The following is a 24188-nucleotide window of genomic DNA, read 5'->3' as shown; positions in this document are numbered from 1 at the left end:
TGCAGCTCCTCCAGACCAACAGAGGTTTCCCGTGTCTTGTGAAGTGACGGAGCTTTACGTTGTCTTCTCGTTACTGACCGGGTGCCGGTGTCTCCCCTGCTCTCTCCGGCTGCGGGCGGGGAGAGAGCAGGGAGACATGCTGCAGAGCCCCGCTGCTTCAGCCTGCACTTAGGCAGGAAAAGCCAACACTAGGATCAGATCTAAATCATGTTCATGGAGAGACCTTCGTCTGGTCAGCTAACATTACTGCCAAGCAGCTGAAATATAGAGTGATATTGTGGTTTTAGCTGACGTGTGTCGCCTCACTGTTTTGAGTGATGCTCGTTCAGGTATATTTAGAGCGAGCAAGCGCGAGCCCGACGGTGACTTTCGTTGATTTCACGGCCACAGGTGTCGCTGTTAAGAAGCATTTCTGAAAGTTACAAATAGTCCCTTTAATAAAACATAAAAATAGTGTATTATAAATAACTTTTAAATAAGTATACTTTTCACAAGTACACTAAAATATTTGAAATTAAGTATACTTTTTACAATTACACTTTTGTATAATTTACAATACACTTATAATAATGTACACTTTTATAAATACACTATAATACCACTGTAAGTATTGCAGAATTAGTATATTTATTTTTAGTAGATTGAAGTTGAACTTAATGACATCTATTTTGAAGTACACTTTTTAAAAGTACATGTTAAATATACTTTAAATTAAGCACAAAAAAGTACAAGTACACTTGTAATAGCTTTAACAGTGTACTACTCTATGACCTGGGTAAATGAATAGCCTGCAGTCAGTGACCGAGCAGCCGATGAACCTCTCCGATCGATTCTTCAGGCTTCAGCAGAGCGAGCAGCTGCTTCAACATTTCTATTCAGTAGAAACCTCAGTAGAATCTCACCATGGCAGAGAGGAGAGCAGCGGTGAAGGAAACAGCAGAGCCCGACTTCCTGCAGTTTAATGATCTGGCCTGTGAGGCGGTCGGTGGGAAGGTGAGTCACTGTAACATACAAGCAGAAATACATTCAGATAGATTGATTAACTAATGCACACATAATAATGAGGTAAACAACAACCAGCACATTTAATCCAGATATGTGCACAGATATTTTAATAATGTAAAATATAATGTCATGCAGCTGTTTGTCTGATTCTATGTGACATTAGATAGTTCATACTGATGCATCAGTAGCTGCTGGAGCTCGTTTAATATACAGTTAGTTTAGTCCAGTGGTTCCCAACCTAGAGGTCAGCCTGCTTCATGTTTCTAGTGTTTGTGCTAAGCTCAGCTAACCGGCTGTACTTACATACTTACCGTACAGACATGAGAGTGAATAGACTCCTTTTCTGTTAGTAAACATGGTGAGGTGTTTTGGGGGCGGAGCGTTAAGTGGAGGCAGAATAATTCTCTGAACACGTTAGTTAAAGGGACTATTTGTAACTTTCAGAAATGCTTGTTAACAGCGACACCTGTGGCGATTAAGCCAACGAAAGTCAGCGTCCTGTTGCTCGCGCTTGCTCGCTCTAAATAGACATGAACGAGAATCGCTCAAAACAGTGAGGCGACACACGTCAGCTAAAACCACAATATCACTCTACATTTCAGCTGCTTGGCAGTAATGTTAGCTGACCAGACGAAGGTCTCTCCATGAATCACTGCTGATCCTAGTGTTGGCTTTTCAGCAGGAAAAGCGGGTCGGTGCCGGGCCTGAAGCAGGAAGAGAAACGTTATCGCCTCCCGACCGCGCCCGCAGGGAGACACCGGCACCCGGTCGGAGACGATAACGTTTCTCTCTGCGGAGCCCCGTCACTTCACAAGACACGGGAAACCTCTGTTGGTCTGGAGGAGCTGCAGCAGTTATTTCTGCACAAACGTCCACTGAACATTCACTAGATATTCTCAGAGCTAAACTAACTCTTCTGCAGTGTGGAGTGTGCGCGCATGAACGTCTAGTAGAGGTGGAGCGAGACAGCGAGAACGCGCGCGATGTGTGAGTGAAGGCAAGCAGGCAGAGGAGCAGAGATGCCGGCCACACGCGAGCGCGTATGGGATCCCAACCCGGTAGATTTATACCTGTAAAAAGTTACAAACAGTCCCTTTAACGCTGGCTAAGTACTGTTGGCTTGTTTTTTTTAACAATGGCTGAATAAATCCTAGTTTCTCTCAGTATGTGCCGTCACTCACTCTCCAGGATCACCAGTGTTAGTTGAGAAAGTTAACATTAACCAACGGGACCAGATTAGCCGACCCCTACGCCGCTGGAGATTACTGCAGGAGGAGGAGACGACTGGATAACGTTAGTTAGCTAACGCCTGCTCTCCTCCCGGTGAAGTCGTCTCCTAGCGGCGAGGAGTGAGGCAGAGGGCCGTGACCCGGCGCTGTCCGCTGTTCGGCTCATTTTCTGTAGCACGGTGGAATTAGCGAGGTAGCTAGCTAACTAGCCAGTCGCTAAATGAGTCAAATTTAACATGTTAATGCTTCATCCTCACACTCTGGTCACAGCGTAGGAAAGCACAGTGCTATCTCCAGATGAGGGACATTTGTTCGGCTCCTTTTCTGTGTTGCATGACAGCGTGGCGGATGCTAAGCTAGCTAAGTAGCCGTCCGACCAGCGGGCTGGTGGCCAACGGCAGCGCTGTAAAGATAAATTGAGGGCGTCTAAATCTTTGGATGCCTATAGTTAACTATCCTTCAGTAAAGTCAGTCAGAAAGAGAGTCGTACAATATCGGTGAAGCGTTTCAGAGATGGAGAGAAAGGTTGCTAATCGCAGTCGTGAGCTATTGGCTGCTCTCCATCTCTGAAACGTTTCTTCGATATTGTAGCTCGCTAGAGCCTCGAATCACAGTTTGTCATCTCAGATGTCTGTGATATCTGGATTCTGGCGCCCAACATCACAGCAAGATGACATTTTAGATGTGTAACTTTAGCCCACTGCTAGTGTTAGCCTCCAGTCTTTCCTTTGTTTTGCCTCCAGCTAACATCGTGATGTCATCATGACGTCGACACAAAAAGGGTCTATATTCTATCATGGTGAACTATTCCTTTAAAATATTCATTAGTGCAGCTTTAACTTTACATTAGGATGATGTATTGTCCATATTTTCAGGTCTTGTGTTTTGTTGTTTGTTGTTTCTATCAGGTTGTTTTTGCTACAGATGAGTGGTTCGCTCCTGCTGCCAACCTGCTGAAGGTAATGATCCACCTTCAGGACAACACACAACAACGTTTGACTTGATGTTACACAGTTGTTTCACTCTCTTGTTCAACAACATGTTAGTCCGTCTCTCAACACTGACTTCCTGTCTGTGTCTCTCATCTCCAAGCCCATTGGTTCCTGCTGAGAACGTTAAAAACACGTATAGTTTCATCAGTAATCTCGTAGTTATTATCAAACAAACAGGAGGAAATACTGACTTTGTTGGGGACTACTTTCAGCGGCGGATTAATACACATTTGGTTCTCTAGTGAGTATATGGTGGGAGAAGGATAGAGTACTTGTTCGTTAACTGAACAGCAGCTGGTTTGTCCTTGTTAGTCCTGTATATATTAAGCGTCCTCCAACATGTAATGACTGTATGTTCATACAGAGAGAGCCGCCGCAGTTCATCGCCTCTGCCTTCACTGAGTTTGGAAAGTGGATGGACGGATGGGAGACAAGGAGAAAGAGAATAACGGGTAAGTGTTAGAAACAAACTCTCCTGTTCAGTTAAATTCACCCAGAATACAGTGTGTTGTTTTCCTTTTTTTAATACTTTCAGTTTGGACATATGTGAATACACAAAGTGAATTATGTTCAAACTGTAGCGTGCTCACAGTTTGTACGAACGGTTTAATTTAAACTAGCTCTGCTCGCCACAATAAATGTCAAAATAGGCGTACATTTACATGAATCTCACTTTAATAATGGCAAAAAAACTTAAAATAATTTAAGTGAGCCATTAATGGAAGATGAAAAAACACAAAAACCTTTAACAAATCTTTCCTGATTGCTTACTTTTTAATATCAATGTATAGGGGATTTTAAAGACTGATATCAATATATGGAGTGATATTAATAATAACAATAACTTTTATTTGCTGAGCACTTTTTAAGCCATAAGCACAAAGCAATGAAAACATAGTGTAGAAAAAAAACACAAATTACTGATTTGAGAAATATAAAATGTACCATGCACCAAGAGTCAAGTGACAGACAGTATAATTATTAATGTATGAATATGTCTACGAATGAATACATCTGAACAAGACTGATTTCACAGCCAAACTGGTCTGACTGGACAGTTTAGTAGGGCACAAACATCAGGGGTTTATGTTGCAGGAATATAATACCATCGAGAGCCCAAACCTTCTCTTTAAACTTTGGATGGTGTACTCTATGGTGTACGGTCTAAGACCTGCTCCATATATAAAGCGTCTTGAGATAACTTCTGTTGTGATTTGACGCTATACAAAAATAAATTGAATTGAAATTGAATGGAAAATAGCTCATGGTTTTAAGATAAGTCTTCAGAGACCAGCTGGAAGCTAAGAAAACAGATAAAGAACTATTTGAAATAAATACAAATAAAATAAAATACAGAATAAATAAAGTGCAGAGGTGACACTAAAAAAGTACAATATATACATTACAATATTTTAGATTATAGCTTCTGAGTGAACTGTGCAATTATTTGTGCAAAAGACATCAAGTAGTCCGACTCCAGCAGCCATGACCTATGAGCAGGGTCTGAAATGAACTTTTTTCATTGCCTGCCACTGTGGCAGACAAGTACCTTTTTTTTTTGTCTGCCACTCAGAAATTGTATCTGCCACTTTTGAAATCTCTGCGCCAAATGAAAGAACAAAGCAAAAGTGAGCATGGCTCACATACCCCCGCTCACTGCTTGATCCCTACTAAAGTAAGACCAAAGGTTTTGCCATTTTGGAAAATCTCAAAAAGGTTTGGGCACCGTGGACTTCTAACCCCCAAAAGGCACAACTAGACCACACTGTCAACCATCATGCCAAATTTGAAGTTCCTAAATTAAATAGTTTTCGAGTTCTGCTACGGACACGAAAATGTGACACGCAAACGGACGGACGGACGGAAGGGCACGTGGAACGCTATATATCCCCAACTACGTGTATAATAACATCTTAGATCTGATGTCATTCAATGTTCAATATGTTTTACACAAAAAACATTATATGCATGGTAAATTACAATATTCAAATTACACCGTGGCTTCCGGGGAGCCTTATTTTTCGGTGCAGGGAGGGTACTGTACACAGTACTGTACTGTACTTTGTTATTGTCATCTATAGGGGTTGTTTGCATAAAAACACACAATTCAAATGATTATGATTATTTAAATATTTGCTTTGATTAGAAAAATCTTGGCAAGCTGTTGAGAGCTAGTGTTAGGATGTTAAACAGGTCATACTGTAATTCCCTCTCTATTATCTATTTTATGCTGCTGTGAAAACATCTCCTTCAAACAACTGGATTTATTCAAGTTTCTCGCCAAAAACGTAATTTTACGAGGTTACATTTGAACACGACGATAACGCCTCATAATAATAACAACTGCCTAATGCCTCATGTGTCTAATGGCACCTCCATTAACATTAGTAGATCTGTTATTTAACCAAGCAGGACTGTGCTGCCCACCGGCTGCTAACAGGTAACGTTACTAACTCTCCTCCTGGCCAACAGGTTTGTTGTTCACAGTGTTGCATTATCAAGGAAAAAAGGGTGCGTCCCTCAGGCAGTGTCTCCGGTCCAAAACAAACTGAAACATGATACAACGTGCTTATGCGTCATTGTGCATACTGTGGAATGTTATCAATACAGAGGAATCAGTAGTCACTGAGGCTTGAGATACCAAGGAATCGGACAAGTAGGAACCGGTTCTCTATTCCCTCCCCTAACATTTTTTACTGTCTGCCAAAGTAACGGATGGCCTGCCAATTTTACCCGCAACTGCCAACAAGCATTTAGTCTATAATAAATGTGCAGTATACGTAATATAGACACACTATACAATAATAATACAGTACTATACTAAGTATATGTCGTAGAAATAAAAGAGAAAACTATGATATATTATTACATAAAAACATGATAATAATAATATAGTAGTAATATAGTATTGTTATACATTATACATAATATAATGTAAAATAAAAAGTGTAATAGATGTTACTATTTATAACATTAAAGGGACTGTTTGTAAGAATCAGAAATGCTTGTTAACAGCGACACCTGTGGCCGTTAAGTCAACGAAAGTCAGCGTCCTGTTGCTCGCGCTTGCTCGCTCTAAATAGACATGAACGAGCATCGCTCAAAACAGTGAGGCGACACACGTCATCTAAAAGCACAATATCACTCTATATTTCAGCTGCTTGGCAGTAATGTTAGCTGACCAGACGAAGGTCTCTCCATGAATCACTGCTGATCCTAGTGTTGGCTTTTCCTGCTTCAGCCTCCCGACCGCGGCCGGAGGGAACAGGGGAGACACCGGAGTTTTGGTCGGAGACGATAACGTTTCTCTCTGCGGAGCCCCGTCACTTCACAAGACACGGGAAACCTCTGTTGGTCTGGAGGAGCTGCAGCAGTTATTTCTGCACAAACGTCCACTGTACATTCACTAGATATTCTCAGAGCTACTAACTCTTCTGCAGTGTGGAGTGAGCAGCATGAACGTGAGAGGTGGAGCGAGTTGAGTGAAGGCAAGCAGGCAGAGGAGTAGAGTACAGCAGAAACTCCGGTCCTGGAGACCAAAGCTGCGGTGTCCCCCGCGTCTTCGGACCGTGGTCAACACTGTTTTGCAAGACGCCTTCACTAGATATAACTTTGAGGTTTTGGTGCTTCCGTGTAGTTTGTGTTGGAGTCTGAGTCTGAACAGCGTAGCCACACGCGAGCGCACATATGCGAGCGCGCATAGGACACCAACCCGGGTGATTTATACGTGTAAAAAGTTACAAACAGTCCCTGTAACACATAATACTCCTGATTAAGACCCTTACATTTAGAGACCCAGATAGGTTTACAGTGAAAAAATCAACTGGTCAGAGCCCTCTGGTGGACAAACTGTGTAATGGAGACGTGAATATATCTGCAATAAACTAATATTGATCAATTTATCAAGAAAAAGAAAAACTACCTGGATGTCAAGAGTTCATTAAGAAGCTCTTTTATATTAAATGTAACCTGACCTACAGCATCTAATGAATCTTTGGGCATATACATTTATTCATCTGTTTAATTTTGAGGTCAACACAACAAAAACATACTTTTTCACTTTTTCTATGTAACTTTCTGTGGAGGTCATGACTGGTGCATCATCCAGCTGGGAGTACCGGGGCTGATCTACGGCTTCGACGTCGACACGTCCTTCTTCACTGGAAACCACTCGCCCTACGTCTCCATCCAGGCCGGCTGTCTGGGTACAAACTGTTACTGATACTCAAATATCTCCTAAAGTATGACCCGACGATACTAACGAGTGAGTCGTTGGTATCATTAGTCTTGTGACTAACAACTCACAAGACTAATGATACCAACGACTCACGTGAATAGCGACTCACGTGAATAGCGACTCACGTGACTGACGATACTAACGACTCAAGTGACTAGCGACTCAAATGACTTACGTGGCTGATGATACTTATGACTCACGTGACTAGCGACTCCGTGACTCACGTGACTGACGATACTAACGACTCAGTAACTAACATTAATATTTACGTGTTCTTCACCAGACGAACCGCCCACCTTAACTCTGGAGGGAGACCGGACCGGCATGGCTGCCTCTGACAGTCAGCTGGCTGCTGTCGCCAAGGTAACACTGACATGTGGTTTGATTTACGTGTGACGTGCGATGTGATTGACGTGTGACGTAATTGACGTGTCACGTACATTTGATTGATGTGTGACGTGCGGTTTGATTGACGTGTGACGTGCGGTTTGATTGACGTGTGACGTGTTTTTTATTGACGTGTGGTGTGATTGACGTGTGACATGCAGTTTGATTGACGTGTGACGTGTGACGTGCAGTTTGATTGACGTGTGACGTGCGATGTGGTCGACGTGTGACGTGCGGTTTGATTGACGTGCGACGTGTGGTTTGATTGACAGCTGGGCTCGGAGGCGTGGCCTGAGCTGGTGTGCGTGTCGGAGCTGAAGCCTGGATACTCCGACTGCGGCCACAACTCATTCAAGGTCACCTTCAACAACCGAGTCACACACCTGCGCCTCAACATGCACCCAGGTACACATACACACATGTTATCAAATACTACCACTGCTACTACTACTACTACTAATAGAGTATATGTGTGTCATCAGATGGAGGGATATCCAGGCTGCGGGTGTACGGCGTCGGGCAGAGAGACTGGTCGTCTGTCTCCTCCCACCAAGACGTCGACCTGGTGGCTCTGACCAATGGGGGAGTCTGCCTCGGCTACAGCGACGCCCACTTTGGGCATCCACGCAACATGATTGGTTGGAATCAGCACCAATAATTTCTGCCTTTACTTTTTATGTTTATTGTTGTCATTGGAAATTACGATTTATTTATTATTCATGGCATTGTCAGCTTCTGGGTGGGTGGTCTGGTGACACTGGTGTGATGCGTTTGCAGGTCTCGGCCGAGCTGTCAACATGGCCGACGGCTGGGAAACGGCCCGCCGACTGGACAGACCCAAACACCTGAAGGTCTAAACAAACACTGACCTCCACATTAACATTAACATGAACCTAATTCTGACTGTAACTGTGAAAGAAAGCTTGAACTGACCTTTCAGGACGTAAGGAGGGGACAAAATGTCCTAACATTATTATTTATTATTTAAAAATATTCCCTCTTTCCAAAATGTCCTTACTTTTACTCAGTTTCTAAAAATGTCCTCACATTTCCCAAAAGTGACTTATTTCCACAAAATACTAGCGACTCACATGACTCACGTGACTCACGAAACTAACGACTCACATGAATCACGTGACATGATACTAACGACTCACGTGACTGACGTGACTCACGTGACTGACGATACTAACGACTCACATGACTCACGTGAATCATGATACTAACGACTCACATGACTCACGTGAATCATGATACTAACGACTCACGTGACTCACGTGACTCACGTGACTGACGATACTAACGACTCACATGACTCACGTGAATCACGTGACTGACGATACTAATGACTCACATGACTCATGTACCATACCACGGTTTAGCACTCTGCGGCTCACGTTGCCGCAGTTTCACAGAGAACTACGGTGGCCTTCAAGAAACGTAAAAACGTGAACGGCTCTCTTTAGAGCCAGTGTTTGGTTTGTCCGGTCTGGCGGAGCAACATGGCGGCCTCCGTGAAGAGGACTCGCTCCCTATGTAGATATAAATGGCTCATTCTAAGCTAACGAAAACACAACGATTCTTATTATCAGCTGATTATACACTAATGAAAACATAGTTATGAATATTATATTTCTGCCAATAGATCCCTGAAATGTTACACACTGGTCCTTTAAATGTCTCCCTGCTGGCTGGGTTGCAGGTGGACCAGCGAGGGATCCTGCAGGTCCCGGGCTGGGAGTGGGCGGTGTTTCGCCTCGGTCATCCTGGAGTGATCAGCAGCGTCGAGGTCGACACCAACCACTTCAAAGGTCCTCACACACACCTGCTGGTTTTTTCTTTAAAATGAATTTCTTGATGAGCAGAAGAAAATAACCCGCGGGTTCCCATCCAGGTAACTTCCCGGACTCCTGCAGGATCGAGGGTTGTTCTTTGACCCCTGAGGAGGAAGCTCAGTGCATCAAGACCAGGTGGAATTCTGGGAAATGGCAGGTCCTTCTTCCCCCTCAGAAAGTACGTAATATCCGTGAATATCCCAGTCAGTTTGTTTGAATGTAGAGCTCCATGTGCAGGCGGATGGATCAATCAGAGGAAGCGTTCTTCCAGTAACTCACGGATCTGGAAACATCTCCTCTTTTCCTCACAGATAACTTTACCAACAACAACAGACGAACGTTTCAGGCTGTTCTCAACCACAGTTCGTAGCTTTACCTGCAAAAACGAATGCACTGTAATTCATATACAGTATATATACAGTATATATATATATAGTATATATATATATATACTATATATATATATATCCCAAAAAAACATTTTGTATTTAATCCACGTAATTGTGAACCAGGAAGTATAGAGAGCAACAAACACCGCGCAGGGAGGAGGTTGGGGGGGATAGAAAAACACCAGACGTTCACCAGGAGATCGCTGTTCATGTCCCGTCTGAAACTAAAAGTAACGTTTACTTATTTTGTCACCTGAGTCGTTAGTATCGTCAGCCCCACGAATCCCATGAATCCCATGAATCCCGTTAGTCCCTAGTTACGTGAGTCGTTAATATCGCCAGCCCTGTGAGTCGCTAGTATCGTCAGTCCCATGAGTCCCTAACCCTAACTCTAGTCACTAGTCAGTGAAGTTAACGTCAACCACGACCGTTTCCTAACCCTAACTAAGTGGTTGTGTTGCCTAAACCCAACTTCCTGTGAAAACGGAAGTTTATTTTGAAAGGACACTATGCATGTAACGAGCGTATATTGACACGCCGTCCCTGGTCCATCCAAAAGTAACGCTAGAGGGGTACCCCATGCGTCGATCTCCAATGCCGAGGGGCGTTGACCAAGCGGCGGTATTTGACGAGTTGGGAGTGAGGATGTGCTAGCTGTCCAGGCCGTGTGCATCACTTTTTAGTGTCCCCTGGAAACAGTTTCCATCGTGTCATGTGAGCTCCTTGCAGCGCATTTCTGTATTTGTTTGTCTTTTCTCTATTTGCAGCACGTTGAGCTCTCAGGGCCTCCGTAGTTCAACCTTAACATTTATAAATCTGCGTTACTCGTATAACAATAAAAGTTTAGTTTTTCAGCTTTCAGCTCAAACAATGAGTCCTGAACATCATCAGAGGATGTTTCTCAGGTTAGTATATAAACTGCTTCCTGTGTTTGTGTCTGCAGCTGCGTCCTCATCACAGACATCTCTACAGCGAGGCCGAGCTCGCTCTCAGCTCACCTGTCAGCCACGTTCGCCTCATCATCAGCCCTGACGGAGGGGTCAGCCGGCTCCGCCTTTGGGGTCGACCTACGCCCGTCAGTGCAGCTCCGGCCAATCAGAAGAGGCCGGCGTCCAAACTGTGATGCTCCGAACACCCGACGTCCATCACTGAACATCAAACACAGAGAGGATGTAAAGTTTCTGTGTTTAATGACGTTCTATGGAAGCCCTGAAAGGCAAGCGAGAACTTTTTTTTTTTTTCTGGTGATCCATTTTCTGAGTCTGATCCAAATTATTTTCTCTCCTGACTTACGACTTAAGAACAGGTGAAAATAAATGTTTTACCAGGATGATGTGTCTAAGGTCCTTCTTTTTCTTTTTTTTCTGTGAAACAGCTGGAAATAAAAAATTCAGGATAATTTTTCTAAGTTACTTTTTCTTCCTGTGTGAAAATAAGTGAAATTCTTTTTTCTTTCAGGCTGATTTTTCTAAGTTTCTTTGTTTTTCTTTACATCCGTGTGAAAACAGGTCTACAAAAAAAATTGTTTTTAGGCAGATTTCATTAAGTTACTTTTTCTTCCTGTGTGAAAAAAATATGCAAATTTTTCCAAGTTACTTTTTTGCCTCTGTGTGAAAACAGGTGCATTTTTTTAGGCTGATTTATCTAAGTTACTTCTTTTTGTCACCTCTGTGTGAAAACAGGTGAATTTTTATTTTATTTTATTTTTATTTTTAGGCTGATTTTTTTAAGTTACCTATTTTTACCTCTGTGTGAAAACAGGTGCTTTTTTGTTTCTTTGGTTCTTTTTAGGCTGATTCTTCTTCTTTTTTGCCTCTGTGTGAAAACTTTTTTTTTTTAGTTTTGCCTCTTAATGAAAGCAGGTGGAAGAAAATTAGTATTTGTTGTTGTAATACTTATTTTAACCATCAGAGGGCACCACTACCCCATCTTCTAAATAGAACTGAGCATTCAGGTTTTCTTCCAGGTGAGTTTTAATTTCTCCATGCACTCTAAACACAAGGTACGTATAAACCGTTTCAACGGTATTGCATTGCAAAAAAAAAATTTTTTTCCCACTGGTTTCACAGGAAAAAAAACAAACTTAGAAAGGATAGAAAATAATTTAGATCAGACTTAGAAAATGAAAAACAGAAAAACACATTCTCGCTTGCCTTTCAGGGCTTCAGTCAGAGTAGAAGATAAAATAAACCTTTATTGATCCCCAGAGAGGAAGTTCTGTTGTTGCAGCAGTACGAAATAAGTAAAATAGAAAGAAATAAGAATAAGTACAGATAGATACAAATAAATAAATAATAAGAGGTATATGAAACTAAAATAAAATTGAAAATAAAAACTATACAAGCGCATTTGGAGAGATAAAAAAAAATGTTTTTGTTTTAAAAACCTTTAAAAAGAAGCTATTTAATAAACTTCATATTTCTCTTTGTGTCCTTTCAGCCTTTCAGCAGTCGGACCCTGAGTAGCCCAAACATTTACCCACAATCCCCTCTGTGTCTCATTCATTTAGATTTTCAGTTTATCGGCTGGATCTCCTCCGTCGGTCAGCTGAACATTTCTCCTCAATTAATAACCTGAAATAACCGATTCAGAGGATCAGTGACGTCTCGACCTTCGTCTTCTTCTTCGTCTTCTTCTTCTTCTTCTTCTTCTTCTTCTTCTTCTTCAGAAATTAGTGATAAAATAATCAAGTAGTCATTGATCTGCTGCTCATTGATTTCCTTTAGTCTTCGCCTCCGTCTGCCGGTGTTCTCAGTCTTCCTCACCACTCAAGGTCAACTTTAATCAACCTCAGCCTCCCCCCGCTGAAATAGAGAACTGAATTAACCTCGTCTGCATCGAAGCCCTCCTCGTCCACGATCCTTGTTCAGACCAATTTCAGGAAAAGTCAAATCAACATCGCTATAAGTCTCTTATCGCCTCTTACGGCGTAAACGGAGAAAGTAAAGGAAGACATAAAACATGAAGTAAAGGAGGCTAACATGAACAGGATCGACGTCCTGCTGAAGACAGAGTTCATGTGTCTCCATCCCCCCGTCCTCCAGGGTCAGCCACTCAACAGCGCTGAGCTTGGACCTGACCTTTGACCCCGCCTGTGCAGCCTCAGCAGCGAGGCGGACGTGTGTGTCAACCACTCAGACCAAATTATGGCAATTAGCCGCCCTGTGTGGGCCGACCCGGCTTCACTCCACCTCCATCAGTCTCCCTCCGTCAGTCTCCCTCCGTCAGTCTGTCTCCATCAGTCTGTCTCCATCAGTCTCCCTCCATCAGTCTGTCTCCGTCAGTCTCCCTCCGTCAGTCTCCCTCCGTCAGTCTGTCTCCATCAGTCTCCCTCCGTCAGTCTGTCTCCATCAGTCTGTTTCCATCAGTCTCCCTCCGTCAGTCTGTCTCCATCAGTCTGTCTCCATCAGTCTCCATCTATCAGTCTGTCTCCATCAGTCTCCCTCCATCAGTCTGTCTCCGTCAGTCTGTCTCCATCAGTCTGTCTCCATCAGTCTGTCTCCATCAGTCAGTCTCCCTCCATCAGTCTCCATCAGTCTGTCTCCATCAGTCACCCTCCATCAGTGTCCCTCCATCAGTCTGTCTCCATCATTCTGTCTCCGTCAGTTTGTCTCCATCAGTCTGTCTCCATCAGTCTCCCTCCATCAGTCTGTCTCCATCAGTCTGTCTCCATCAGTCTCCCTCCATCAGTCTCCCTCCATCAGTCTGTCTCCATCAGTCTGTCTCCAGGTGTTTTAGAGTAGTTTAGAGAGGTGAAGTCCCGCCCCCTTCTGGTGGACCACCATGGGACCTTAAAGAATATATATATAGACCCTGAGCCCCCCGTAGTCCCCCTCAGACCCTGACTCCCCGTAGTCCCCCTCAGACCCTGACCCCCCGTAGTCCCTCTCAGACCCTGACCCCCCCCGTAGTCGCCCTCAGACTGTAGACCTGATATCTCTCTGTGGTTTCTGATCATCGACCGGCTCTCTGACGTTAATAAAGATGAAGCACGGAGAGGAAATTAAAGCTTCTAATGAGATCATATCCGTCACGTTCTGCTCTTTGACCTATCGCACAACCCCCATCTCCTCCAAACACACACCAGTACGACCAGTACGACCCTCTTCTTCCTCTCTTCATATCTCTCTGGTTCTGAACTCCAAACATCAGTCAACGTGGTTCTGTTGGTTCTGTTGGTTCTGTTGGCTCCGTCAGACCGTGACCTTCAGGGGAGGAGGTTAAATAACGCTCCAAACATACGCTAAATTTTGGCGAGGAAAAACTATAATGTCCATTTTCAAAGGGGTCCCTTGACCTCTGACCTCCAGATCAGTGAATGTAAATGGGTTCTGTGGGTACCCACGAGTCTCCCCTTTACAGACATGCCCACTTTATGATAATCACATGCAGTTTGGGGCAAGTCATAGTCAAGTCAGCACACTGACACACTGACAGCTGTTGTTGCCTGTTGGGCTGCAGTTTGCCATGTTATGATTGGAGCATATTGTTTTATGCTAAATGCAGTACCTGTGAGGGTTTCTGGACAATATCTGTCATTGTTTTGTGTTAATTGATTTACAATAATAAATATATACATACATTTGCATAAAGCAGCATATTTGTCCACTCCCATGTTAATAAGAGGATTAAATACTTGACAAATCTCCCTTTAAGGTTCATTTTGAACAGATAAAAAATGTGTGATTAAATTGAGATTAATCGCAATTAAATATTTTAATCGATTAACAGCCCTAGATCAAATATGAAATGAAGTCGAAGCTGCAGGTGTATGTGTTTAACACGGTACCTGTGACATCATCCTGTATCAGTGTTTAACAGCAGGGGGCAGTAGAGACTCAGTCTGACTGTCAGACAGGAAGTTCATGTGCAGACGAGATGATCTGAGACTTTATGTAAATGAGGAGGAAGAGGAGGAGGAGGAAGAGGAGGAAGAGGAGGTGACAGCAGAGAGGAGAAAAGAGAAATAATAAAATTCTTTTAGACTTGACGGTGAACACAGTCAGCTGATCATTGTGAAACAAGAATCACTTAATATCTAATAATTAATTCACCCTCAACACACAACGTCATAAGAGCAAGACTTCCTAAAACCCTTTAAAACACAAAGCCCTTAATTATCAAATAAAGACGAGGACTTTCAGCTTAATTTATGCATGCATGTGATTATCATAAAGTGGGCATGTCTGTAAAGGGGAGACTCGTGGGTACCCATAGAACCCATTTACATTCACTGATCTGGAGGTCAGAGGTCAAGGGACCCCTTTGAAAATGGACATGACAGTTTTTCCTCGCTAAAATTTAGCCCAACTTCGGAGCGTTATTTAACCTCCTTCCCGACATGGTTGGTACTCTGGAGACGTGGCTGTTCGCTGAGTATTGCTGAGTTTAACGATAATGTTATCAGTATACAATTATTAATTCAGGGTCCCGGCAGGAGATATTTAATATTTGATTTCAGTCGTGTAAAAAGTTCCACAGTAGCTGCAACGGGTATCCGAGGTGTTTACCTTACCAACGCCTGGAGGAAGTGATGTCTTAACTACTACTACTACTACTGTTTATGTACACTGAAAAAACGACTTAGTTAGGTTTAGGAACTTGGTTTGGGTTAAAATACAACATGACGCAGCGTTAATGTTGAAGAAAACACAACAGGAAGTGGTGTTAACGGTCAACGTTCCTCCCTCAGCTTGGTGTCGTTCACCATCTGTGATGAGGAGGACTTTGACCGCTGGGTGACGATGACCTCATAAACGCCAGCAGACTGTCTCTCGGCAGCGTGGCTCGGCGTCCCTCTGCCGAGGATATTACCCTGCCGAGGATATTACTCTGCCCGACGGGCAAACAGCGGCAGCACCTTGCATGCTTATTTCCCCCGAGACCCCTGAATCACGTTTCCAACGACCCTCGCTGGAGAGATCTGGTTGAACCGTGTCGGTGTGAACCCCCCTGAGAGAGAGAGAGAGAGAGAGAGACAGAGAGAGAGAGAGAGAGAGAGAGAGAGAGAGAGAGAGAGAGAGAGACAGAGAGAGAGAGAGAGAGAGAGGGAGGGAGAGAGAGAGAGAGAGAGAGAGAGACAGAGAGAGAGAGCGAGAGAGAGAGAGAGAGAGAGAGAGAGAGAGAGAGAGAGAGGGAGGGAGAGAGAGAGAGAGAGAGAGAGAGTGTCTGAGGGTTCAGACCTCCAGCCTGACTGTGTGACAGAATAATGATGGAGGTGATGAGGATGGAGTCCTCCTCCTCCTCCTACTCCTCCTCTTCCTCCTCTTCTTACACCTCTCCTACTCCTCCACCTCCTCTTCCTCTTCCTCCTCTTCCTCCTCTTCTTCCACCTCTCCTACTCCTCTACTTCTTCCTCTTTTTCCTCCTCTTCCTCCTCCTCCTTCCTCCACCTCCTCCTCTTCTTCTTCTTCCTCCTCTTTTTCCTCCTTCCTCCACCTCCTCCTCTTCTTCTTCTTCCTCCTCTTTTTCCTCCTTCCTCCTCCTCCTCCTCCTTAAAGTATTTTAATTACATTTACCTGATTACATACTTGTACCTCAGTCAGGTTTTGAAGTCTGTACTTTTACTTGTAGTGGAGTATTTTCTCAGTGTGTATTAGTACTTTTACTGCAGTAAAGGATCAGAGTACTTCCTCCATCACTGGCCTGAATACTCGTCCAGAGACGGTGTGTTGTAGTGAAACAGAGTGTGTGTGTGTGCGTGTATGTGTGTGTGTGTGTGTGTGTGTGTGTGTGTGTGTGTGTGTGTGTGTGTGTGTGTGTGTGTGTGTGTGTGTGTCAGACGCCAGCAGGGAGCCGACCAATCAGCAGCCAGAATATCAGACAGTGGATCTGTATGCAGAACACACTCTCACCTCTCTCTCTCACCTCTCTCTCTCACCTCTCTCTCTCTCTCTCTCTCTCTCTCTCTCACCTCTCTCTCTCTCTCTCTCTCTCTCTCTTCAGTTCGTTTCCTCGTCACACTCGGCTGCTCACCGCTCGCTCGCCACTCGCTTGCCCAGGTCTGCAGAGTCTGGAGATGTAGAGAGAGAGAGAGAGAGAGAGAGAGAGAGAGAGAGAGAGAGAGAGAGAGAGAGGCAGCGGGTTCACAGGGATTGACATTTTTAAAAGAAGTGACGTCGGCGAGCATCGATTCAACGTTCAGTCCAGAGAGAAACCTCATAGCTCCGCTTTCATTTAGCACCATTACAGCCCATCTTTATGAAAGACCCAGAAGGTGGTTTAACAACACCACACAGTGGTTATCAGCCCCATAGACGTGGGTCAATAGGGGCCTGCTACACCCACTGGTAGGTTGTATCATCTATTCACATGGTAGATCACTGAAAGAAGGAATAAAAGAACAGCGACCTCTAGAGACCGTAGTGATTATGGACGGCGTGAAACTCCGTACGGGCTGGAGGTCAGAGGCGATGGATGAAATTATTTTAAGCAAAAACATGATCTTTTCCCCTCAACTTAACTAAGTGGTTTTGTTGCTTAAACCTAAAAACGCCTTTTTGATTGTGTTCTAAATGTATAAAGAAAAGAATACATAAATAAATAAGGGGTGAAATGCAAAGGGAAAATCGTGTATAAATAAATAAATAAATGAATGGATGAATAAAAATAAATGCAAAAATGTATAAATAAGTAAAAGAATTATTGCAAAAATAAATATTTAAATAAAAATGTTTTTGCATAATGAATAAATAAATAAAACATAATTACAAAATGAATATATAAATACAAATAATTACAGAATGAATAAATAAATACAAAATAAATGCAAAAATTAATTAATAAATAAAAAATAAATGCAAAAAATTATTGAATAAATAAAAAAATGAATAAATAAAAAAGAATTACAAAAATGAATAAATAAATAAAAATAATTGCAAAAATGAATAAATAAGTAAAAAAATTAATAAATTTAAAATAAATGAATAAATTTAAAAATGTATAAAAATAAATAGAAGGGAACATTAAACAGGAGTAAATAAATAAGGGATTTTATACAAAGATATTTAAATATTTAAAATATTAGATATTTCAATTAATTAATGGCTACATTTATTTGTAATATTATTTTTGCTGCATTTAATGACATTTTATTTATTTATTTATTGAGTCATTTAATTATTTATTTTTTACTTTTACTGGTTCTGTCATAGTTTCCAGGTAAATTTCACTTTTCCAGTAATTTAGCTCAACAATATAAATTTTAACTTCGTCACAGGACTCAAAAAGACAAAGAGGAAGCAGGTAGGAGGACTTACTGAAGGTGAAGGTCAGGAACAGGACGGAGGTCCAATCAAACAAATGATGTGACGGCTGGTATGAACACAGTGGAGGGTGATTGGGAGATGAGGAACAGGTGAGCAGGTGAGCAGGTGACTGGGACAGGTGTGGATGTCGGAGGCCACCTGGTGGATGGATGGAGAAGGACAGTGAAGGGACCCGACTGAGCGAGTAAAATAAACCTGAGGTGTGACGTTATCTTAGTTTAAAAGCTTCTATAAACTAAGATGAACTAGTGTTCGATGTTCACTTCTTGTTTCTGATGAAAACAGTTAGATTAAAACATCAGCTACTGCAGGTTTAACGATCCAAAGATTTAAATTGTCACTTATTTTATTATATTTCACTCTTCAAACCCTTAAAGAAAACAAAGGAACGTTGTTGGACTAATGAGAGTGTTGTGGGTGGAGCTGTGTATCCGTCCCACCCTGACTGGGCCACACAGCGACTCAGTCAACTTGCTTTTATTTTGAAATCCTCCAGACAGACAAACTAAACTGCTGTCAGGTTTTGAGCCTCCGTCGCTCCGTCTTCCTGCTCTCCAGCTTTGTTTTTCCTGCTCAGACTCCTCCGGTGGCCTTGAACCCCCCCCACACACACACACACACACACACACACACACACACACACACAACCCCTCCCCCCCCCAGCCCTCATTGACCTTTGACCCACACCAGTGCGAACCACACAGTAAAAACAAACCGAAATGTGATCTGTGTCCAGCAGAAGCAGAGGAGGAGGTTTCTGTGGTGGAAAGATGCAGAAGGGACTGGTGCTAAAACAAGTTTCAATGTTGAACATGTTGATGTGTTCTTTCTAGGGGCCGTCAGTCGATTAAAATATTCAATCGCGATTAATCGCAAATGAATCGAAAAATGTTGTATCTGTTCAAAATGTACCTTAAAGGGAGATTTGTCAAGTATCTAATCCTCTTATCAACATGGGAGTGGACAAATATGCTGCTTTATGCAAATGTATGTATATATTTATTATTGTAAATCAATTATCAATACAAATCAATGACAGATATTGATCCAGAAACCCTCACAGGTACTGCATTTAGCATAAAACAATATGCTCAAATCATAACATGGCAAACTGCAGCCCAACAGGCAACAACAGCTGTCAGTGTGTCAGTGTGCTGACTTGACTATGACTTGCCCCCAAACTGCATGTGATTATCATAAAGTGGGCATGTCTGTAAAGGGGAGACTCGTGGGTATCCATAGAACCTATTTACATTCACACATCTGGAGGTCAGAGGTCAAGGGACCCCTAAAAAATGGCCATGACGGTTTTTCCTCGCCAAAATGTAGCGTAAGTTTGGAGCTTTATTAATTGAAAATTTCAGATCTCTTCAGATACAAATTAGAAGGAAAAGAAAAACTGTAGGTGGGATTTGAACTCTCAACCTTCAGACTGAGGAGCAGTTTATCTACCAGCAGAGCTGTCAGGACTCTGAGAGCTGAAGTGAGTCTCACACAGAAGAATCAGACAGTTTGACAGTTTGTCAGAGTGAAAATGTTTCCGTGTCGACGGGTTTCAGTCTGTAAACTTTGTCTTTCTCTCTTTTCCCTGCAGGTTGATGAAGGAGAACTTTCTGCAGCTTCAGTCTCATCTTCTTCCTCTCTCTGCTTCTCTGTGTCGCCGGAGACGGTCCAGTGGTGAAGGACACCGACCGCCAACGCAGAGACTGATACATCGCGGGTTCTATATATCATTACAGTAACTACACTTTAATTTGTATCTTAAAGGATCTGTAAAAGTTACAAACAGTCCCTTTAAATGGCCGCTATCAGTAGTTATCAGCCTCATAGATGTGGGTCAGTAGGGGCCTACTATGTTGTAAAAGTGACAGCAAAACTATAAAGCAACACGTTGGAGAACTGAATGAAACGTTACGTTTTGAACACAAACAAAAAGGCTTCTTAAGGTTTAGGCAACAAAATCACTTAATTAAGTTAAAGGGCAAACATCATGTTTTGGCTTAAAATAAACTATGTTTGAACAGTGAAAGTTGAGGCTTGTGAACACAGAGACGACTATCTGCTCCTGTCGTAATCACTACGGTCACTAGAGATCAGGGTCGTCTCCTTTTATATCTTCTTTCAGTGATCGACCATGTGGATCGATGATTAAAACCTACCAGTGGGTGTAGTAGGGCCCTACTGACCCACATCTATGAGGCTGATAACCACTGATAACGCACATTTAATAGCCTGACACAGTGTAAACATGTTCCAGACTCTACAGTTATAACACTAAATATAAAACTTTCAAACATACAAACTAACTTATGTGTTTATATTTGCTAGTTTGTTTTTTTCTGAACTCACACTTTCTTTAAATTCATCAATGAAAGAAGTTCAGTCCATACCATCGTCTCTCTTCACCGTAACCTCCAGCGTCTCTGTAATCTGGTCTGTCGGCGGCGTCCCGGCATCCCGCCTCGGGCCTGTTTCCTTTCCAGCCGGTCCGTCACATCAGCGCTCTGCCTTCTCATCCAGGAGACAGAAGACATTTTGTTGGCTGTGAAACAGAATAAATTATACATTATTCATATCGGAGGAGCCTGGAGGAGCTCATTAAACTCAGCTTCTTATTAGACGAGTCTCCGCTCAGAGAGACGACTCGACGGAGTCAAGCTCAGTTCAGATTTAACAGTTATACCAGTTATAAGGTACGGAGGACGAAACACGTCTAATTACAATATTTAATGAATATATTAAAAAAATATTCTAAATATATCAATTCAGGAAAATATTCAAAATTCACAAAGGAGCTTACATTATTTGCAGTAATTTAAAAGATTACCCTTAAAAATTACAAGTAATTGACCATAATTTGAGATTACATTAATATTATGTTTTTAATGATAATTTATTGTATTTGTATAGATTTTAAATGTAATTTTACATTAAATGTGATTTAATATTTCACTGATTTTTTACTGTTCATGATAATGAAAAAAATGCATGTAAAATTACAGAAATCAGTCGTCATTCAAAGTGTTTTACTTAAAATTGCAAGTCATTAAGCATGTGGTTGAAAAATGGTAAAATACTCATCATTAAATGTAGCAAAAATTATATAAAAAAATGTATCTATAATTTATAAAATGTGACATGTGCAAAAATAAATAAATAAAAAATGAATGCAAATATAAAGAATTTTTTTTTTTTTTTAATTTAAAAATAAATAAATAAAAAAAGGAAAATTAAGCAGAAGAGTAAATAAATAAGGGAATTAATAAAAAAGATAAATAAATAAAGGAGCAAATTAAAACAGAAATATCAATTTATGTCACATTTAACCAATTAATTAATGCGTACATTTATTTTAAGTATAATTTTTAGTACATTTAATTACATATTCATTTATTTATTTATTTATTTATCTATTTATTTATTTATTGTTATTTATTTTTATTTATTTTTAATTTATTTATCGAGACATTTATTTTTTTTATTATTTTATTTTGGCAGGTTCCTCCATAAATTAATAGTATTTGCACAGACATAAAAGTAATTTACTGTAAATTACTGTATTATAATGCTATATTACTTTAATGATTTCTTTCTGCGAAGTATCAGGATTAAAATGAGTAAATAAATTAGTTAGTTATTTTTATAATAATAATACTTTCTGCATTGACAAAATGTATATTTCTTGAGCAGAATTGTTCCGTCTGATTAATGGCCGTGTAGATTAATGAAATAAACTGTGCAGATTTTTTCTCTTAACGTCGTGCAGAATTGTCATCATTTGTAATATTTTGAGAATATGTAGCAGTTTTACAACACAAGTTGCAATATTCATACGAGATCTTTTTCTCTTGAAAAATGTTTAAATTTGTATTCATGTCATGTGACTTTTTGCTGCAAAATTTTACAAGATTATTCAGTAATCTGATCATTTTTCGTTAAGAAAAAATACGTCATTATCACGACAACATTTTCTCTGCAGGATGAACTTCTATCAGTTTACATATTCATGTTTCTTATTGATGTATTTAGTTTGTTTTCTCTTATTTATCGGTTCATTCCTGTTTTATCCTCCGTTAACGTTCCTCAGGTGAGTTGATAATGACTCAAACTTTAAATTAAATAAAACGTCCGACAGAGACGTTAGACGTCAGCTGAGGAGTCGAGGATCTCGCTGTCATGACGACATGAGATCCTGCGTTAGCTCGAGGAAACAGGAAGCTCTCCGGCAGCGGCGAGGAAACATCAAACGACGACCTGCCGGTGAACTTCGTTGAACTCCGTCGCCTCAGCGGGGGATCCGTTCCCGCCTAATTAAAATCGCCTCGACGAGCCAAGGCGCCCCGTGGCTGCAGAGTGTTTGAAGTGCTGCTGCTGTGATGAAGATGAAGACGGTGATGATGATGGAGGAGAGAGAGCTCCTAACGAGACATTCAGCTCTGTGATGACGTCAGTGAGGATGAATTAATGTGAAAATGTTCGTTAGCGTAGAAATGATGACTCACAATCATCACACTCTCTGTTTAAAGGCACAATGAGGAGGATCTTCCTAAAAAACAAGTATCATCTGACACTAAAATAGTCCTCTCAATCATCACTAGAAGTGTGTCGTGGTGTCTGTATCTGCAGCCGTCTGGATTTGTCAACCGCTATAAAAACATAGTGACCAGGTGTCAGATCGTAAGCACGCATCCGAGAGGAAGCTGTGAAAATGGCGAACACAACGCCGAAAAACGCAAATATAGCGAGCCAAGCTGCTCCTCTACACTGTTCGTAGCTATACCCATATCCAACATAATTGATTCGTAATCCACGTAATCGTGAACCAGGAAGTATAAAGAGCGTTAAACACAGCGTAGGGGGGAGGTCGGGGGTGGATAGGTGGAGGAGACCGCTGTTCATGTCCCGTGTGAAAGCAGAAGTTGATTTATTTATCACGTAACAGCCGGAGTCGCTGCCAGCCAGCCGGGTATTCACGCTCACAGACCGCTGTGAGCTGGCTGGAGCTCTCTCTACAGACCGGTCTGTAGATGAGGGGCTTTTATTTCCTTGTTGACGGATAGTTTGTTTAAATATCACAACACAGATGTCCATTATAAATTAACAGGAACCTGTGTTTATCTGCCTTTCTGGAGTTGAAAAGCTCCACAATCGCCCGCTGGTGTAGCTCGCTGGAGAGCCGGCAACAGAGGCTAATGCAGTGAGCAGCATGCCGGCCGTACGGAGCCTCAGCTGCTGCTGACCGGTACGGATCAATGAGCTCATCAATACATCGGCTCAGTGTTGGTTCACAGTGTGACGGAGCGACTGAACCGACGCCATCGATCACGTTCATCAGTAATTATTACCAACCTGGTTCTGATCCAAAACCAGAGAAACCAGAAATAATAAGATTCATCACTGATCTGAGACCAGAACTCAGATCGACTCTCATCAGAACCAAACTGCATGCGTCGGTCTCTGACCAATAAAAAGAAAATAACTGGAGGGATAACTTATCCTACTTTAAATAATTAGATTCATGAACACATATTAATACGTTTAAGAGATTTAACATCAAAAAAGAGTCAATAATGAATAATTTAATAGATATGGGAGTATAGATGTTTGAGGAATTTACAAACCTCTCCTGTATATATACAATCTATTCTCTAATATTCATCTCACCATATGCATATAGCTCTATGTACATAACCTCTCTGTGTATAGATATAACTCCACCTGTATGTATAATTTATTCTTTATAATACTCAACATAATATACAACATTATTTTATACAATATTTCATCAGTATGCAACTTATACTTAACTCTTATCATCATCAGAATATAACATCTATCTATTGCATT

At 41.6% G+C, this 24188-nt stretch overlaps 1 protein-coding gene across 1 annotated transcript; it reads left to right on the top strand.

The window, feature by feature from the left end:
- The first annotated feature begins 826 nt into the window (after positions 1 to 826).
- Positions 827 to 11404, top strand: allc (allantoicase). Its single transcript, XM_074616367.1, has 11 exons — positions 827 to 993; positions 3143 to 3193; positions 3591 to 3678; positions 7312 to 7431; positions 7747 to 7826; positions 8123 to 8255; positions 8333 to 8488; positions 8628 to 8701; positions 9553 to 9661; positions 9745 to 9863; positions 11018 to 11404. The coding sequence occupies exons 1-11, from the start codon at positions 904 to 906 to the stop codon at positions 11195 to 11197; spliced, it is 1200 nt and encodes a 399-aa protein (XP_074472468.1). The 5' UTR covers positions 827 to 903; the 3' UTR covers positions 11198 to 11404.
- The last annotated feature ends 12784 nt before the right edge of the window (positions 11405 to 24188 follow it).

This window comes from Sebastes fasciatus, chromosome 18, assembly GCF_043250625.1.
Source record: "Sebastes fasciatus isolate fSebFas1 chromosome 18, fSebFas1.pri, whole genome shotgun sequence".
NCBI classification, from domain to species: Eukaryota; Metazoa; Chordata; class Actinopteri; order Perciformes; family Sebastidae; genus Sebastes; species Sebastes fasciatus.
Note: the sequence above shows the minus strand (reverse complement) of the source record. Positions and strands in the feature narration are given on the sequence as shown.

Excerpts from the sequence above, each read along its gene's own strand:
- allc (XM_074616367.1), top strand. The coding sequence starts at position 904 with ATGGCAGAGAGGAGAGCAGCGGTGAAGGAAACAGCAGAGCCCGACTTC. Across the intron at positions 8,256-8,332 it reads GCGCCTCAACATGCACCCAG|ATGGAGGGATATCCAGGCTG; the intron begins GTACACATACAC and ends GTGTGTCATCAG. Across the intron at positions 8,489-8,627 it reads GCATCCACGCAACATGATTG|GTCTCGGCCGAGCTGTCAAC; the intron begins GTTGGAATCAGC and ends ATGCGTTTGCAG.